Raw genomic sequence first — 20,790 nt, forward strand, 5'->3', positions numbered from 1 at the left:
AGATGAGTACAGGTGTTACTTTAAGTTCCTAGGCTAAAATACAAACTTAAGTTGAATTCAATCATGACTGCTTCTATTTCCTGCTTATCTTACTGAGAACCACTACAGGGATGGGATAATGGGGCTTGCTGCATCGAGGGTGGTTGAACCATGGAATGCATTGCCTGATAGAGTGGTGAGAGTGAGAACGGTCAATAATGAGTTTAAGGAGTGGTATGATAGACTGTGTTTCTTGGGGGGGGGATCACCTCCCCTCGATGAGTCTTGATAGACTGTGTTTCTTAGGAAGGACCTCCCACGATGAGTCTTTTGACTCCATGGAGGCCTGAAAGGCAGCCTGGTCAGCTGAGCAGTTAGTGTATCTGCTCTCCAGCCAGAAGGCTGTGGGTTTGAATCCCACCATGGGCATGGATGTTTTTGATTGTCTGTGAAAATACTAGTGGTGGTGGTCGGCGGCAGATGATGTTGGTGTAGGCTGCAGTTAGTTGTAGTTGGTGGAGATAGAGAGATGTAGAGTAGGTGTCCTCCCTCGATGAGTCTTTGGACTCTCTGGAGGTGTCACATAATAATAATATCCTTTGTGACCTTACACATACCAAATACAGCATTTCTGCTGGCATTAAAAACACCAAGACAGTTTTTCCTTTTGATATCACATTTCAGTACTTGTAATTTATTCTAAATCTATAATTCATCCTTAAATCTCCATCTTTAAATGCAACAATTCCATCTTGGAGGAGGTGGGAGAATATGAAATCACAAGGAACTAGATGTAACGTAGTATGGAGGGCATAAGACCAGAGCCACGTTACTCTGCCAAAATCTGTTCCACAAACCACTAAATAAACTATACTCAAAAGAAATACTTATTTTCATTCTTATTATTCACAAATATAGCAGTTAATCACGCATGTTGTTCATCATCCCATAATGCACAACACCTTCTCAGATGTGTAAAAAGTAATGCTTTACAATTAGTCATTACTAAGACTGGTTTTAACCTTTATTGTGGTCTTGCCAGCAAGACCTAGCCCCATGATAATGCTGAGAATTATCTAGATAACAGAAGTCATTTTTCTATACAAGTGGCAAAATGGTGTCAGAGTACTTTCGATTAGAGATAGCTGTATTATCATACTTGATAAGAAATTATGTCATTTTTATCAAAAAGATGACATAATTTCACACACATATGAAAATTTATTTTCATATGTGTGTGCATGCATGCATGCATACATGCATGTGCACAAACATTCAAGCACAATATTCATTATAATACATCATGTAATGAAGGGTATAAGAGAAGAAGAATATTTGGCTTGGTGATAACATAAGATGTATCAGTCACAGAGCCATCATAATCAAATTTATAGAGGAAGTGATAAGAAAGGCAAACTGGAATCACGAGGATGCTAAAGGAAAGAACAGGGTGCTATAATGGCACCCTGTTCTTTCAAAGGTTAAGAGGACCACAATGGAAATCAATCTGGATAGTGAAAGAAATTAAGCAAGAACTGTCCAGGAAGGATGGCCGTGAAGTAGCATTATAAGGCAAAGTATAAAAAATAACATGTGAAGTATGAACAGTGGGGGGGGGGGAGCATTGTTATGAAAGGAAAAATGGGGGTATATAAGAGGACTCCAGAAATAAGACTGTAGATAATAATTCATTGAAGTGCCTGGTAGTGCACTTCAGTCAGTAAAGGATAAGCACTCACATTAATGAAGAGAGATCTGAGATGTAATGAGAGGTCTTTCATGGAAGTTATGCAAATAATCAATATGGTGTTAAGTGACTCCTACCAAAACATTAAATAACTGCATGCTCCTGAAGATGAAGACAAGTATAGACAAACAGAACATGCTGTCTGAGTGAACAAATGGAAACTGAAAAGCTTCATTCTCTTAAGGTGTCTCTTGACAGAAATATATTGTATTAGTCTAGATCTCCTGCAGTAAATTAGTAGATTAAATGGAGATTACAGTGATATTTCCTTCACCAGCATTAATAATGGAAACCTTATATTTCTATAATATATTTACCAGTCTCTGACGCAGGTCATGTTCCCAAACACTATACGAATAAAAGAATTTTAATTTTTTTTTACTAAGAAAACAAACAAATGATATTTGAAATATGCAAAACAATTACCGTCATGCCACACCATTCACACCGCATGCCAGCTAGACATTCTGCTGACCAGCACGTTTTCTTACAATGATGGCACTTTGAATTACCAGGTAAGTTGCCTTCCCTCCAGTGATGGTATTGAGTTACTGTGGGCTGAAAATAAATTACATGATTAATCTGTAAGCAGAAACTATTAGTTCAGTTGTTCTTTTATTTATTTTAAGCAAATGCTATCTCTTAATTCAGCATGGAACATTTAATTAAGTGCACAGAAAAATGCAATAACTCATTTTTTAAAATGCAAAAAATAATTAAAAAAACATAATTGAAGAATTTAGAATTGAAGAATACTCAGTATTATATCAGGATGATCAATTAAAAACCAAAGTCTCTGACATCATAGGAAGAATGAAGCATCTGAAATGGCAATGGACTGGGCATATTGCTCGAAGACAAGATCAACAATGGACAAAAGTAGTACTGGATTGGATTCCATGAGAGGAAAAATGACTACGATGCTGACCTAAATCACGGTGGATTGATGATATCATGAGATTTACAGGAGTGACATAAAGAAGAAGACAACTATGAAATAGCCGAAGTACCACATATTCTATCAGAAGTTATGTGGAGCACCCAGAGCTTGCAAAATGGAAAAACCGCAGGTGAGGATGGAGTTATAGCTGAACTTCTAAAAACAGGTGGAGAAATGATCTAAAAACTCTTAGCAAAACTATTTATTTTATGTCTGAAGAAAATGATATACTAAAAACATGGAAGAAGGCTACCCTAATTCTGATAGATAAAAAAGGTGAGGTAGAAGACCTGACGAACTACCGACCTATCACTCTACTATCAGTGGTCTACAAAGTCTTAGCTCATAGGGCTTTGTATGACTCTAGACCTAGCACAACCAAAAGAACAGGCAGGCTTTCGAAGTGGCTTTAGTACAATGGACCATATTCAAGTTCTACAGCAGATTATTGAACAGTGTCATGAATATCAGTTACCATTATGTCTTGGTTTTATTGATTATGAGAAAGTCTTTGACTCAGTAAAAACTTGTGCAATACTTAAAGCATTACGAAACCAACAAGTGAAGGAGCCATACGTCAAGACCAACAAATCAGCATACACCAATGCAACAGCAGCAATTCATTTCAATGGAAATGTCTCTAATGTGGAAATACAGAGAAGTATAAGACAGGGTAACACAATATCTCCAAAATTATTCACAGCATGCCTAAAAGAAATATTCAAACTTCTTGATTGGGAAGGGAAAGGTCTGAAGATAAATGGGAGATATTTAAGCCATTTACACTTTGCAGATGGCATAGTTATCATTGCTTCAACTGTGCATGAATTACAGACTTGTATTCATGAACTCGAAAATTATTAGCAAAATAGCTGGCCTAAAGATAAAGCCAAAGAAGACCCAAGTTATGTTCAATAGAAATGTCCAACCGGAAATAATAAAAATCAATAATGAGGAAATTAAACAAGTAGATCATTACATATGCTTAGGACAACAGATATCAATGGAACAAAATATCATGGACAAAATTAAAAGATGCAAGATGCTTGGGTGGAAAGCATTTGAAAATTACATTCAATATTCAAAAGCCAACTACCAATATGCCTGAAGAGAAAAGTTTTTAAACAATGTATTCTTATCGTATTGACATATGGTTGTGTGTTTCATAGCCATATAAATGCAAAAGAAATTCAAAAATTAAGAACAACACAATTTACCATGGAAAGAAGTATGCTTGGTATCACAAGACTGGATCGCAAAAGGAATACGGGGATAAGAAACCAAACCAAAGTCTCTGACACAGGAAGAATGAAACATCTGAAATGGCAATGAACTAGGCATATTGCTTGAAGACAAGATCAATAATGGACAAAAGTAGTACTGGATTGGATTCCGTGAGAGAAAAAATGACTACGATGCTGACCTAAATCACAGTGGATTGATGATATCATGAGATTTACAGGAGTGACATGGGAAAGGAGAGTCATGGACAGAGTTTTGGAGTAATCTTGGAAAGGCTTTCATCCAGCAGTGGATCGACAATGGCTGATAATGATTATATATATATATATATATATATATATATATATATATATATATATATATATATATATATATATATATATATATATATATATATATATATATGAGGGTTGTTTGAAAAGTTTGGTAAATTTCCAATAGACAGCGACACAATTTATTAGTTCATACCAGCGTAGGCATGTATCATCTTTTTCATGACCTTGGCAAAATTTTACCCATGTGCAATTCATAGTTCTTATTTGGCAAACATTTAAAATGACCGTGTTCGCATTTTTCATAAAAATGGAGAAAAACGAGTTTCGTGGTGATAAAACACTTATTTGAAAGTAGACGACCGTGCAGATCAAAGTCGAGTTAGATGCAATTCATGGGGACTCTACACAGCATTAAAGACTATTTATTTTTGGATAAATGAGTTTAAACATGGTCGTAAGTCTATCGAGCGAGCTCTGGATGTCCGAATGTGGTCACTACAAAGGAAATGATTGACAAAATCCATGATATCATTATGGATGACCGCCAAGTGAAAGTGTGTGAGATTGCTGAGATTGTAGGCATTTCAACTGAATGGGTCTATAATATCCTGCAAGAAAAATTGCATATGAAAAACCTGTGTTCACGATGGGTGTCGCAATTGTCGATCAAAAATGCATGCAAAAAGACATTTCAATGCAGCGTTTGGCAATGTTTAATCGCAATTTGCAGAATTTTTTACATCAATTCATGACTGTAGACAAATCTTGGATCATCCACCATTACACACACACCTGAGTCCAAGCAGCAGCTAAAACAGTGGACAATGCCCAGTGAAAAAGCATCAAAAATGCAAAGACCATTTTGTCAGCTGGGAAGGTGATGGCCACTGTTTTTGAGATTCCCAAGGAATAATCATGATAGACTATTTGGAAAAGGGTAAGACAATAACAGGAGTCTATTATGCATCATTGTTGGACCATTTAAAAGAAGAACTGAAGAAAAAATGGCCAAGATTGGTGCACAAAAAAGTGCTCTTTCATCAAGACAATGTACCATCCCACACATCGGCTGTTGCAATGGCAAAATTGCACAAAATTGAGGTTTGAATGGTTCCACATCCACCACATTCTCTGGACTTGGCCTTCTGCGACGACTTCTTGTTTCCATACTTAAAAATTAGGCTCAGTGGGAAAAACGTTTCTTCAGATAAGAATGTCATCAAGGCTGTCAATGACTATTTGGCAGAATCTGACAAATCCCACTTTTTTAGATGGGATGAAAAAATTGGAAACTCGCTGGACTAAATGCGTAAACCTCGATGGTGACTATGTTGAGAAATAAAGGTTAATTTTTTTTTCTGAAAAAATGTTTAACTTATTTTTTTACTAAACTTTTCAAACAACCCCCTCGTGTGTGTGTGTGTGTGTGTGTGTGTGTGTGTGTGTGTGTGTGTGTGTGTGTGTGTGTGTGTGTGTGTGTGTGTACACACACACACACACACACACACATAGATACATACATATATATATACACACCAGCTTCCATTCATGGCCCCTAGTCCTCCCACCACCAGTAATGACAAGAATGACAAAGACATGATAAAATTATATCAACAGAACTAGTATAAAAGACAATAGTACATTTTAAAAACAGGAATGTGAGCTTGAGTTCTAAATTAAAGTTGACTACGTATGTGAGCTGCCACGAGTGCGCCAGAACTGAACAGAAGCAATGTGTACGTCAGAGAGATTGAAGCAAAGGCTGTTGTTAATATGGGATGAATCTAGTGAAATTTCTCTAGATTAGATGATCTTTCTTTCGAGTTCATCATAACATACACGGATATTAGAAGTTTTTGGCCAGTCTACGAGGTGTTGGCAGCCTTCATCCGAGTTAATAGAGAAGAGAACGTGGCTAGAGAAAGCACTGGCTCTGGTCCTATTTTAGGAAATGTCTCTCTGATGTTCTTCCATACACAAAAGGATGGATTTAGCTGTCTGGCTGTAATATGGTTTTCCACATTCACACAAAATCTTGTAGACTCCTGGATACTGAGTAGGGAGATGTTTCACTTTAGGTTTACTTAGTATGCCTTTGTTGAAGGTACACACTCCCCTACTTACAACCTCGCATCCTTTTTAAAAAACCTATCTGGAACTTCCTCATCTCATATAAAAAATATAGTCATTCAAACTAATTGAATATATATTATTTTGTAAAAATCAGGATATTTAACAATTCTTCTGGGAGCAATACAAGTAGAAGACTGGGATGGGCTGATGTGGCAGAAGAATAGACAAAACAACAACAACAACAAAAAAATAATAATAAATAAAACTAGGTCTCTTAGTGCATACAGTGTGCATGTGGGATGGGAAGAAATTGGCCCAGGCATATGTCTGTTCTTTTTGCTTCCTTCCAATAGCTTTTATAAAACTAAAATATAACAAAGTTTTTAGTATCCTGCCATAGTGAGTTTCCAAAATTAAAAAAATGTTGCCATTGTTTTTGGTGCACAAATACTTGGTAGTGCACCAAAAAGCAATTCATCTCCCAGGTGCTGAATCCATTAAATAGTGATATTTAATAATAAATGCATTAGGATTTGATAACATATCATTTATATAAAAGTGTATATACCAAAATGCATATATAAGTGAAGTTTCTGCAAAGGAAACAATCAAAAGTGAATTACATCATACGTGACACAGGAGTTAAAGAGGAACAGAATGGATGTGGGATTATAGCATTGAATCGCTTAGTAGAATGGTAAAGCAGAGAATTTTTTTTTTTTTTAAATAACGAAACCTGTGGTGCGATCATAATTAAAAGAAACACACGTGTTAACCACAGTGAAAATTATTTAATTGTAAATATTTCATCCTAAGTATCTTAGGACATCATCAGTACAGTAGTTTAAAACAATAATAGGAATAACATACAGTTAGGGTGCATGATTACAATAGAATCTCATTAAACATGCGTAACGTGTTACAGAAAAAATAAAAAATAAAATAATAATAATAATAATTATTATTTAACACAATTTTGTATGACAATTCCCCATACTTAAGGAATAGTAAGAACATCGTTGCGGTTTAAGTTTGGTCTGTGTAGTAGGGCTTCAGAACTTTCTTTGTATAAACGTTCATGTTTATATAAAGATCTATGTAAAAGTTTAGACTTTTCCCAATGGATCCTATGGTTTGGATTTTCAATTCCATGTTGAGAGAGGCCAGATTTTTGCATTTTAAAACGACGAATGTGGTCTTGATGTTCCGAGATGCGTTTCTGAACAGACCTACCTGTCTGTCCAAAGTAAGACAATTTGCATGAGCATGGAATTTCATAAACGCCAGGCAACATCAAAGGTGAGAGTTTGTCCTTAGGAGAAGGTAACAAGTTGTAAATATGGTTGATAGGTTTGTAAGAAGTGGCAAAATTGTATTTCTTCATAATTTTAGAAAGACGTTTGGAGATGCCTTTGACGTAAGGTATGGGAATCCTATGGACTTCTTCCTGTCTGGTTTGATGTGTGGAGAAGTGACTGATGATTTTTTGAGTTGTTTTGGGATTATATCCATTTAGGATGGCTGTATTTTTGATTACTTCTGATTCCTGGTTTAAAGATTCTTCAGAGGAGCAGAATTTGTGTGCTCTGGAAACCAGTGATTTAATAATGCCAAATTTCTGAGATGGATGACGAGTGGAAGAATTGTGAATGTAGCGACCTGAGAATGTAGGCTTGTGAAAGACAGACATGGCGATGGAACCATCTTCTTTTCTTTGGATGTGTAAATCCAAAAAGGAGATACCCTGTGGAGATTCTTTTTCTAACGTAAAGTTGATGCGATGATGAAGAAGGTTAATTTTATCTAGAAACAGTTGTAATTCATGTTCGGGATGATCCCAGACTGCAAATACGTCGTCGACATATCTTAACCAAATTGTTGGTTTGGGTTCAAAAGTGAATATTTTTCCTTCAAGGTGTTCTAGAAACAATTTTGCTAGGTTTGGTGATAAAGGAGATCCCATTGCTGTTCCTTCTTGCTTGTAAATTTGACCTTTCCAGGTGAAGTAACCTGATGCAATAACAAACTTAAACAATTCAACTTTATAAGATGGAAATTTTTGAGTTAGTAATTCTATTGTTTCTTTATGGGGAATGTTTGTGAAGTGGGAGACAATGTCGAAGCTGATTAACAAATCAGTTTTTGATAGTTGAATGTCATTAATTTTTGTGTGAAACTCAGTAGAATTTTTGATTGAAGAGACTGAGTGTCCTATGTGAGGGCAGAGAAGGTTAGATAAGAATCTTGATAACTTGTAAGTTGGACTGCTGATACAGTCTACGACAGGTCTAAGTGGAACATTAGCTTTGTGTAGCTTAGGTAAGCCATAAATTCTAGGAGGTCTTGCATGGTATGTCTTAAGTTTTTTGAGTGTTTCTTCATCTAAGGAGGAAGTTTCATTAAGTAGCTTATTTAATTTTCTGAGTTGACGTTTTGTAGGATCACAATCCAATTTGGCTTAACTATTACGATCTCGAAGAAGTAAATTCATTTTTCGGTCATATGAGTTTGTATCGAGAACTACAGTGGTATTTCCTTTATCAGCTCTGGTAATGATTATGTTTTTATTATGTTTTAAGGAAATAATAGCTTTCAATTCTGATGGTGGGATATTTAATTCTGAAGGTTTGGCATTGTAGATCACTTTAGCTACTTCAAATCGAAGTTTGTTGGCTTCAATACTGGAGAGATGGCTGACGTTTCTTTCTATATTATGTATGAAGTCTAAATATGGGAAACATTTCGGTGAAATCGCAAAGTTTTAAGTGTATTTGCCAATGTATACAGCAGGGAGCTAAGGATAAGGGCAATGATTATGAATAGATAATTAGGCAAGTGTAGAAAGAGAGGCCTTGAGTATGTGGATACATAAGATAAATTTGAAGGTATAACACAACACTATTTGCTGAAGATAGTCTGCATTTGAGTAAGAGTGGTAGTATGAAGCCAAGTAGAACTCATGTTGAGAGAAGAAATATGGATGGAGGGTGAACTGTGAATGTAAACTATCAAGACAGGTAGGAGATGGGTAGATACCTCTGCAACATGTTTTTAGCCCAATGGACACAATTCCTATTAAAGACAAAATACTGCATGTCTTCCCTCACCCCACCCCTCCTGCAACAAACACACAAGATTACAGAAAATCTTTCCCATTCCTTATAGACACATCTAAACATGACAGCTAAAGTTCTTCCCAAATATAATTTCCATAGTAGCACATAATTTGAAAGAGCCGTACACATAACTAGCAACTTTCATCAAATTCTCCTAAGGTTCGGCTTCATCCTCTTCCACATCACAAGTTCCTTGTGCCTACTCTGGACAGGCTGGTAGATTTGCTTACACCTCTCTTGAAGAACATAAAAACTACATCTACTATTATCTCTATAGCAAGTCAGGTGTGACACACAACTGCTCTGAATATTCCTTTGCACATGATCACATGGAAGAAGCTTAAAAAACAGACTGCTGCAAAAACATCATTATAGATCTGATAGAAGACCATTTCTGGAATCACAATCTGCTATGAAACATTCTCCTAACACCTCAACAAGTATGGCTGCATTAATTTGCCAAAGATCTGGGAGAAAGTCATTCTAATTCTCTTAAATAACCATTTTTATTCATTCCCTGGAGTGTGCCTTAGTAAGACATTAGTTCCTTTTCAATTACAATGAATATTTTTCTACAACAATCTAATAAATGCTCTGTACTTTACCACAGTTGTAATTTTTGATCTGAAGATACCGGTTGGAATTCAAACAAATTATTAGTAATTTCAACAAAATATTTATTTTCTTCGTGTTGTTGAGACAGGGAAGCCAAGTCTATCTGTACGAGGGTGGTCTGAAAAGTTTTCGGCCTAACAATGAAAAAAACGAATTAATTATTTCAAATTTTTTTTATTTTCAACATAATCTCCCTTAAGACTAATACATTTATTCCAGTGATGCTTCAGCGCCATTATCCCGTCCCTGTAGTGGTTCTCAGTAAGATCTGCAAAATACCCCTCTACAGCTGCAATCATCTCTTGATTCAAAGAAAAACACTAACCAGCGAGGAAGAGTTTTAGTTTTGGGAAGAGACAGAGGTCAGAAGGAGCCAAATCTGGGGAATAGGGTGGATGTTCCAATAATTCATCGTGCAGATCCCTTAATTTTCCAAATGTCAAAACATCTTTGTGAGTTGGCGCATTGTCCTGATGAAAGATGATTTTTTTTTTCTTCTGCAAACTGGGTCTTTTCCTCACGAATTTTTTCGTCTATGGTTAAAAGATCGGAATAATATTCCCAGTTATTATTTTACCCTTTTCAAGATAATTAATAAACAAAATGCCTTTAGCATCCCAAAATACCGATGCCATGACCTTTCCTGCTGATGAAAGAGATTTTTCTTCTTTGGTGCTGAACAATTGGTTTCTGTTCACTGTTTTGACTGCTGTTTGGATTCTGGTGTGTAATGGAGAATCCAAGTCTCATCCATAGTAATAAATCAATGCACAAAATCACTTTTATTCTTGTTAAAATGCTCCAAGAGCACTGTTTAGAGATTTTCATACGAGTGCATTTTTGATCTGCTGTGAGCAAGCATGGCACCCATCTTGTGCAAAGCTTTTTCATTTGCAATTCTTCATGCAAAATATATCCAACACATTCTTTTGAAATGCCTATAGTCTCAGCAATTTCACACAATATGACTCACCAGTCATCCAATACCATATCACACACTTGATCAATGATTCTGGGGGTGTTACACTTTTTGGACATCCTTCACATGGATCATCTTCAAGGCTGGTACAGCTACGTTTAAACTCAGCAGCCCATTTCTTAATTGTCAAAAATGAAGGAGAAGAGTGCCCATAAACTTTTATGAACTTCAAATGAATTTCTTTTGACGTTAAACCTTCTTTTACAAAGAATTTTATTCTTTGATTCATTCTTTGAAAAAAAAATAGTGCCAATAGTGTTGCCATCTATGGTCGAGGCCGAGAATTTTTCAGACCACCCTCGTATGTTTAGAAATTTTAGATATTTAGCTGGTGGTTTTGCACTAGGCAAGAGACTATAAAGGAAGCATATTCTGAAAGGTTCAGTCACATGAAACTGGTGAACAAGCAGGTGATAATGGGTGAGTTTATGAAAGCATTGACTGGAAGCGGGAAAGAACATGTGCACATAAAGAGAATGAATTCCACGAACTGCTTAGAGATAACTATTATACACAAAATGTGGTAGACACAGCATGTAGGAAACAACCATTGGATTTAATAATAAACTGATGAAGTCACCATGACAACACCAGTTCCACACATGCTTCTGTTCAGTGAAACTTGAACCTGTAAGATATTTCCCATGTACTGAACATGATTACACAGTAGAAGAATATGACAAACTTAAAAAATAGATTTTCATGATCAGATGACAGGGAGAGAAATGGATAATGCTTCAGACTTTAAGATCAGTTACTGATTGCAATATCAGATTGTATTCTTAAGATTAGGAGGATAAACAGAGCAGGATGAAATGGATGAATCAGGAAATTATGTAGATGCTGCAGAGAAAGCAAATGTTATAAATGATATATATAAAGAAAAGAGTATCCCACATTGGCATAAGAAAAAGCACAGGCTAGGAAGGCAATACATGAGAAAAAGAAATTGATGTATGAAAGTAAATTGACTGAAGCAGGTAAGCAAATCCTACAGAAATCTACAGTTATGTGGCATAAAAGAAAGGGTGAATATGAAAGATTACTAGTTGCTGGCATGCAGTCACATCTGTAGTTATAATGGAAATATTCAATGAGTATTTTGTTAGTGTATTTGAGAATAGAGAGGATTGGATATAGTTTTAAATAACAATAGGAAAAAAGAGGGAATATTGACAATCAAAGAATGAGTAGTTGAAATTTTAAGTATGCTTGATGTCAACAAGGCTGTAGAACTAGATGGGATATTGCCACATATATTAAGGCAAAGTGCAAGGAACAATCCTATAGCGAGAATCCAAATCAGTGGTGTCAAACTATAAGACACTTTGTGTGTAAGGTATGGTGATGAAGTGTTAGAATAGTTGATTTGAGACAGAATACAAATCTGGACTGATGATAATTTACTTTTTTCTTAGAAAGTAGCATAGGTGCGTTAAAGAAAAGTCTTGTTTCAGTAGCCTGGTTATAAAGTCAATTTTACAACGTCTGGAGGGAAATCATTACTTAATAATTCTAATACACTGTTGGGGGGGGGGACATATCTGAAGATGTAAAACCACATCAAAGTTAACAAGAGTTCTGTAAGCAATAATAATATTCCTGAAACTTTGTTCTTAATGAAGAACAAAAGGTTTATTATGCTAGAGCTGATTTTATGGTCTTCCTAAGACACATAAAGAGAATGTTCCTTTGAGATCTACAAAAACTGAATTTGCTGTCTAACTTATAACTAAGAAAACATTTGTCAAAAGTCTGTCTTCATTTGCTGTAGATTCCTCGTTCTTTGTTAAAAATTCAATAAGAAGTACTCTTAACATGTAGGGATAAGGAGGTGGTTGTACCACTTCAGAAGATTTAAGAACAAAGTTGCTGGAATTTCATTACTGCCTATATTTCTTCTAGTTATTTTTGAATTAGTTTCACTCTTCACAGATATCCCCCCCCCCCTCATTGATAAGTTAGAATGAAAATATTATGTAATGATTTTTCTTCATACATAATAAAATTATCAACTTTGCTATAAACAGTAATCATTTTTGTCAAAATAAGCTTTATAGACAGATTGAAGAAACTGCATTGGGATCTCCTATTTTTCCAATTTTGGGCAACTATTACATGGAACATATTGAATAACATGTTCATAACATCTTTTCTCCTAAACCATCCATATGGCTTCAAAATGTTGATGTATTTGTCACCTGGGACTCCTCCTTTTTGGAGCCTTATGAATTTCTGGAGAAAATTCAGTCAGTCTAACACCTAGAATTAAATTTACCCTGGAAGTAAAATGTAACAACTATCTCCTGTTTTTAGACATTCTTATCCTATGACAACCTAATGGTAGTCTACAGTTCTCTGTATACAAAAATAGTAACATACAAAAAAATACATCACTGCTGCATCACCATATCATTCATCTCACAAGTCAGGTATTAATAAAAATTTCAGTACATGATGCACACATTTTATGCTCTACTGATTCCTTTTTTGAATAATGAACTGTCCTTTATCAGAAGTAACTTCACCTCCAATGGTTTCAACACCAAACTAACTGACAAAATAACTGATATTATTGCCATCATCTAAATTCCTCCTCTAGATTGAGAATTTCCAATCCATATTCAAACAACTGTCATAAATACTCGTGAGATCTCTTTACCAGATTACTCTGCGAGTTTCTTTTTTTGTCTAGTTCAAAAATTAAATTCATCCCTAGACTCTGCAAGAAAAATACCCTCCACTTTCTTAATCAGAAGTTTATAGAATTCCATGATGACATGACCTTTCTGACAGACTGGTTGGTCTAACTCAGATTCATTTAGAATAGATGATTACATCCTGCTCTAAGAGCCAGATAGGATAGGTCTGGCTAACCAAGTTATATTTATTAAACAGAATCCATTGGGATAAAATTAAATTTTTACACAAAAGTTGTTTCCTATTATAAAGAAAGCTGTGAAGTATGAGATGTGATGTTTCAAAAGAAAAATAAACAGCGATATACCAGAAGGTTTTGTGCAGGGACTGCTATTGTTTTGTCCATATATCAATGAAATAGTTCAAGTTTTGAAAAGAGATAATCAGTTTGCTGATGATGCTAAACTGGAAAGAGCATTCTCCGAAAGCTCTGATGTGACATTGTAACAAGAGGATTTTAATGACAGTACTGTGGGTAGATAAATGAGTATTTTGGTTCAACATTGCAACAAATGAAGTTATGGTCTACATTGGGCAGAGAAGATGGAAAGTAGTACGATACTGCAAGATTACTAGTTGTCAAACACTTTACCACTACCACTTCTTTCTCCAAGAAGTGGTAATGGTAAAGTGACTGGTAGATAGTTCAGGAAAATGTCAAAAAAGTTGTATAGATTTCCAAGAAAATTGCTGCCATAATAAGAAAGATACTGACAAGTAGAGCTAGGATGTGATCATTTTACTGTAAGATATTTCCACAAATCTAGTCATCTGGATATCTGTGTATTGATGAACATCAGCAAAAGAAGAACTTAGCAAAAAACTGTCTCAGGTCCCTGGAATGTTGAATATTAGATACATCATTGCGTCATACAAGTTGGTGATAGGAGCTGATCAAATAGACTGCAGGGAGATACAGCATGGGAAATAGCTGTTGGGAGAATGAGATCATCCCTGCAAACCCTCTAACAGTCATGTGATTAAGAAAGTGAAAAGGAGATTTTTTGCATTTGAGTGGTGAATGTTCCAATGCAAGTCTGAGAGTGCGGCCTCCCAGAATGAGTCTTCTGACCCAATAGAGGTTAAAAATAAAATACCAACATTTCCTTCATCACATCTACATCTTTTGACCTACAGGAGTGTCCACTGAATATATTTCATTCTGCACCTACCCACCTCTGCCTCACATTTCAGCCTCAAAACCACTGCCAATTTTTTCCCTGCCACATCTTTGGCAGGCACAATTGCTCTGTTATCATCATTAGTTCTTTTTCCTACTTTCCTGTCCTATCCTCTCAAAAAACACCATAATCATCCATCTTTATTCCTATTGGTAGATCATTCATCCCAACCATAATTTGCTCGTACTAACAGTTTTCACCAATAATAAGTCATTTAATTGCAAGGTTTACTGTGTGTATGTTTCTTTTTGGAGTACTTTTCCATCTTGCTCTCCAATACTGATAAAATCTAACCTAAATTTTAGCAACATTATCTATTACTAATTTTAAATACAATGATAAATTTTTAATTTACCGTTGTATTTACTAATGCTAATTTTAAATACAGTGAACTAAAATAATAAGAACCCTATTTAGGATAGATGTATAATATTAGGTATTAATATTAAATCTTGTTTGTATTATTATTATTATAATCATTACATCCTCTGTAGAGTCAGCAGACTCATCATGGGAGGTTCATTCAACTGTCAACATAGTTATCATACTGAATCTGAAAATCCTTAACACTCCCTGCATTAACAACATATTCCAGTAATGAACTCCATTCACAATTCTCCATGTAAAAAATTACTCCTCATACCCCTCTTTACCACACTCTTACAACTTCTAGGGATGGCCCCTGGTTCTTCCTCTCTCACCTTTTACTTTCTTTTATAATCTCCTCTAGATTAATCCAATGAAATCCCTTCACTGACTTAAAGATCTCTATTACATCATCTCTTTTTCTCCTATCCACCAAACTCTGCAATCCACATTTCTTCAACTTCTCTCCATAGTTGTCTTCAACTTCTCTCCATATTTCTTCAAGTTCTCTCCATTCTAGAGTCCTCATATTGTCTTTGTCACTCATCTCTGGACCCTTTCTTTCCACATCACATTGAAAACCAGGTGAGCAAATATGAGCATGACAGTTCAGGTGTGGTCTGACCAGTGCTCTCACAGTGGTACAACCACCTCCTTATCCCTACATGTTAAGAGTACTTCTTATTATATCTGCACTGTGTAGCCTTTGCAACACTTCCAATATGCCCTCTAAACTTTAGTCTACTGTCACTCCCAAATCTTGCAGCTCATCTACTTCCTATAGTACAGCACTGTCAACATAGTCTTATATTTCTGTACTCCAAAATGCGACACTGTGCACTTATTAATATTAAAACTACAACCCCACTCCTTTGTACAAGTCAAAGGTCTGTTCAAATTTTCCTGAAGGAAATTAACATCGGCAGTGCAACTTATAATTCTCCTCAGCTTTGTATCATCAGCAAACAACCTGAAGATCCCCAATCAGTTCACACATGATATATCATTTACAAGCAAGTTAAACAACAGTGGCCAAGAACAGAACCCTGAGGCTCGCCACTGGTTACTCTCCTTTTTTGAGACACTGCCCCATCATATACAACTTGACTGTTCGTAAAGCCAGTCTCCAATCCATCTAACTAATATCTTATCTATTCCCATTGCCTGCAGCTTGTACGCTAACTTATGTCATAATCTATCAAAACACTTTTTGCAAAATCTAAGAATATCGCTGTATGATTCTCCTTTAACTAACACACGCATCACATCATAAAACGCAAGTAAACAGCTAAAACAAGATTTATCCTTTACAAATCCTCATGCTGACCATCATAAAGAATGTTATATCCATCAACTCAATCTTGTATTCTATTCCTAACCAATCTCTCCAATGCCTTGACTACAACTACAGTTATACAGACTGATTTACAATTGGAAACTTCTATCCTAGAACTATGCTTCTGGCATGCTATTATTTTGCCTTCTTTCCGCTCCTGAGGAAAGTTACCACTGCAAGACCTTCATTAAATAACCAGGTCAAGGAAATAGTTGACAGTTGTGCACATTCCTTCAGAATACATAGTGAGATGTCATCCATTCCCACAGCCTTATTAACATGTAACCCAATCAACATCTGAAACCCTCGATTCTTTCGCTTCCAATTCTCCTAATACTTGCCTCCCTTCTATATATTGCCTGGCATCATTAACACCAGTACGATATACACTGATGAAGTGCTCGTTCAAAATTCCACTATATCCTTTGCATATCTTTGTATGGACTTTTTCAATTGAAGGTGAGTTAGCCGATCTCATACAGAGGTGGCAGGGCTTTTTCTCAAGGAAACTTGGGTTTTTCATCCCACATACAGACAAATCAGCCCTTTAGAACAAATGCAATTTACAGACAAAAAAATACTAGCTGTGGTGGTGGGAAGTAGATAGCGTTGATGTAGATGAAGAGTTGTACAGTGGGTGTCCTCCCACGATGAGTCTTTGGACTCCTTGGAGGTGTCACGAATAATAATAATTTGTGTCAACTTGCTCTAATTATTCTTACTCTTGCTTGTCATATAGTGGGAGAATTCCGCTGAATTAAAATTGGCCTGACCAGACAATCTTCTCTCAATACTGAACCGTTTTTTTTCCCTCTTTACCATGCTTGCTTATCTCCCTCTTAGCCAGCACTTTATACTTTTCATGGATCCGATCATTCCCAACTGGCCTGTATCTCCTCAATAGCATTTTATTTAAATCCAACTTTGTTTTTATTAGGTATGCATTTTATTATACTTATTAGAACTGAAACCAAAAACAAATGCCTAGTGTCAGTGCTTAAAAGTTATTATATAATAAAAGAATCATCATCAATTTCCTTATTTGTACCCTCAAGGGGTGTTCAGTATATTAAGATATAAAAGAATAACTGTTTCAGAAAATTAATTTTGGAACTAATAGAAACCTATTCAAATTAAAAGTGTAAGTTAACTTACATGGTCTCTACTGGGAGCATAGGTGGCACATTCTTTGCAATCTGATACACTAAAATCTTGGCATTCAGCATGTACACAATATTCACACACTGAGGAGGAAAAAAGAAAAGCTATAATATTAAAAGAAAGTATACTTTTATTAAGTAATAAAAATTATTTTAAGGGAAAGTATCTAAGGATAATGCAAGTTTCCAAAATTTCAGACGTGCAATCAATCAGGCAAGTGCAGTGGCTCACATTTAGATTTCTCTTATACTTAAGCAAATTTAAATAATTCCAGACTACATTAATTATCCAACAACTTATCTATTCAAGATCTCTCAAAGATATAAAATCAGGATAAACTAAAAGAAAACCTAAAAACAAAAAAACTACTGAAAAAAGGCTACTGAAAAGCTATATACTATCAAATATATAGCTTAATAAAGTTTCTGAATTTTAATTTTGTGCATGATGCAATGAATCAACTCTATTTAAGGGTCAATAGTATAGTTTGCGAAATAATTTTCTTATTACTTGCATTACTCATTATTTAATTTATTAATTTTTATCAGTGGTATTGCTAGAGCTTTTGACCCCTAGGGTGGTCCCTGAATTTGCTGCCCCTTTCAATACACACCAAAAATGCTACAAAAGTCAAAATGACGTATAACGTAACGTTCAAAGTGCAGTCTCCTCCTAGCTAAGGAAATGATTTTTATTAATATTTACTACTTTTTTCTTAATTTCTTCTGTAAGCATGTGATTTTTGGTATACAATTTTCACATATGAAATTTTCATCACTGTGTGGCAATATTTGCAGAATAGATTCAAGTTTTTGGTTGTGTGGAGTGAGTTTAAAGGAAGATTGGATTTATATAAGAGGGATAGTCTGCATGTACATTGGTATCAGGAGTCCAGACAAATTATTAATTAATATGAGACTTAATACAGAAAGTCAGGGAACTTAGATGATGGAAGGAATGGCGAGAACCTATGCATGAAAGAGATTAAATTTTGCAACCATGTGTTAATGTTACAAATATGTGCAATCATAAAGGTGTTATATTGAAAGCATGATTGTTTGTCTGGTTCAGACTTATTATGTGGAAGGATGTTCATATGAGTCAAGTTAAATATCAATAGAGATATGAAAGTTGTCAACTGTTTTGTGCCAACAAGTGAGGCAAGTATACAAAAAAAAGTAGAGGTAACTTAATATGTGCACACAAATGCCAGGAGTATCAGGAACAAAGGGGCTGAGTTTGTCCCCTTCATGAATACTTTTATTACTAATATTATTATGATTCAGGCCTCAATGGAGTCAAAAGGCTCATCATGGGAGGTCCTTCTTAGAAAACAAAGTATCACACCACTCTTTGAACTCATTGACCATTCATGCTCTCACCACTCTATCAGGCAATACATTCCACGGTTCAACCACCCTCCATGCAAAGAACCTCACCCTCTTGCTCACAGCTTTCTGTCGTAACTTCCAGTGATGGCTCTTTGTTCTCACTCCTTCCCCCTATTCCACCAAGCAAAAGAACTCCCCAGTGTCAACCCTGTAACTGCCTCTCAATAGTTTAAAAGTCTCAATCATATCAATTCTCCTTCTTCTATCTAACAAATTCTGCAGTCCACGTTCCCTCGGCCAATCCTCATAACCAACATTGTAAGAGAGTGGTCTGAAAAATTCTTGGCCTTGACTATAGATGGCAACACCATCAGCAATATTTTTTTTTCTAAGCTGATACATCTGTCATAAGCATCCATTTGAAATCTAGTCATTCTATCAAGTAGTTTGTTTTATACAGCTGTCTGAAGCAAAAGTGTTGTCTGTATCCCTTGAAATGGATAAAATTGAGTATTGTGCAGTTATAAAATTCTTTTTATTATTATTATTATTATTTAACACCTCCAGGGAGTCCGAGACTCATCAAGGGAGGGCAACTACTCTCTACAACTCTTCCTCTCCACCACTCAACTTCATCCATTCGACATCCACCAATCACTACATCCACACCTACGCCATTTACAGTCCACCACTAGTAGTAGTATTTTCAGAGACAATCATAAACATCCATGGCAGGATTCAAACCTACAGCCTTTTGGCTGGAGAGCGGATATGCTAACCACTCTGTCAACCAAGCCTTCCTCGTAAGAGAAGATTTAACAGCAAAAGCAATTCATTCGAAGTTCATAAAAGCTAATGGGCACTCTTCTCTTTCATTTTCGACAATTAAGAAATGAGCTGCCGAGTTTAAATGTGGCCATATCAGCCTTGAAGATGATCTATGTGAAGGATGTTCAAAAAGTGTAACACCAGAAATCATTGATCAAGTGCACGATATGGTATTGGATGACCAGCGAGTCAAAGTGCATGAAACTGCTGAGACCATAGGCATTTCAAAAGAACGTGTAGGATATATTTTGCATAAAGAATTGTAAATGAAAAAGCTTTCCTCAAGATGGAAGCTGCGCTTGCTCACAGGAGATCAAAAACACGCTCGCATGAAAACCTCTAAACAGTGAGTGCTTGTAGCATTTTAACAAGAATAAAAGTGATCTTGTGCATCGATTTATTACTATGGATGAGACTTGGATTCACCATTACACACCAGAATCCAAACGGCAGTCAAAACAGTGGACAGAAGCCGGTTGTTCAGTGCCAAAGAAAGTCGGTTCCATCTGCAGGAAAGGCCATGGCATTAGTGTTTTGGGATGTTGAAGGCATTTTGTTTATTAACTCTTGAAAAGGGTAAAATAATAACCAGGAATATTATTCGATCTTTTAACCAAGCTAGATGAAAAAATTTGTGAGAAAAGACCCAGTTTGCAGAAGGAAAAAATCACCTTTCATCAGGACAACGCACCTGCCCACAAAGGTGTTTTGGCAATGGAAAAATTAAGGGATCTGCACTATGAATTGTTGGAACATCCACCCTATTCCCCAGATTTGGCTCCCTCTGATTTCTATCTCTTCCCAAAACAAACTCTTCCTTGCTGGTCAGCATTTTTCTTCAAATCAAGAGTTGATTGCAGCTGTAGAAAGGTATTTTGCAGACCTTACTGAGAACCACTACAGGGACGGAATAATGATGCT

The 20,790-nt window shown here is 35.8% G+C and overlaps 1 protein-coding gene across 1 annotated transcript in view; it reads right to left on the reverse strand.

Annotated features, from left to right (window-relative positions):
* LOC150106943 (diacylglycerol kinase theta-like) overlaps positions 1 to 20,790 on the reverse strand; it is a 610,762-nt gene that overhangs the window by 422,395 nt on the left and 167,577 nt on the right. The window contains exons 4-5 of the mRNA XM_090393510.1: positions 17,705 to 17,793; positions 2,153 to 2,284 (exon numbers count right to left, since the gene is read on the reverse strand). Of these exons, the coding sequence (XP_090249636.1) occupies positions 2,153 to 2,284; positions 17,705 to 17,793 (221 nt within the window). The remainder of the gene's footprint in view (positions 1 to 2,152; positions 2,285 to 17,704; positions 17,794 to 20,790) is intronic.

This window comes from Typopeltis vanoorti, chromosome 5, assembly GCF_054136105.1.
Source record: "Typopeltis vanoorti isolate ZY-2024b chromosome 5, IOZ_Tvanoo_1.0, whole genome shotgun sequence".
NCBI lineage: Eukaryota > Metazoa > Arthropoda > Arachnida > Uropygi > Thelyphonidae > Typopeltis > Typopeltis vanoorti.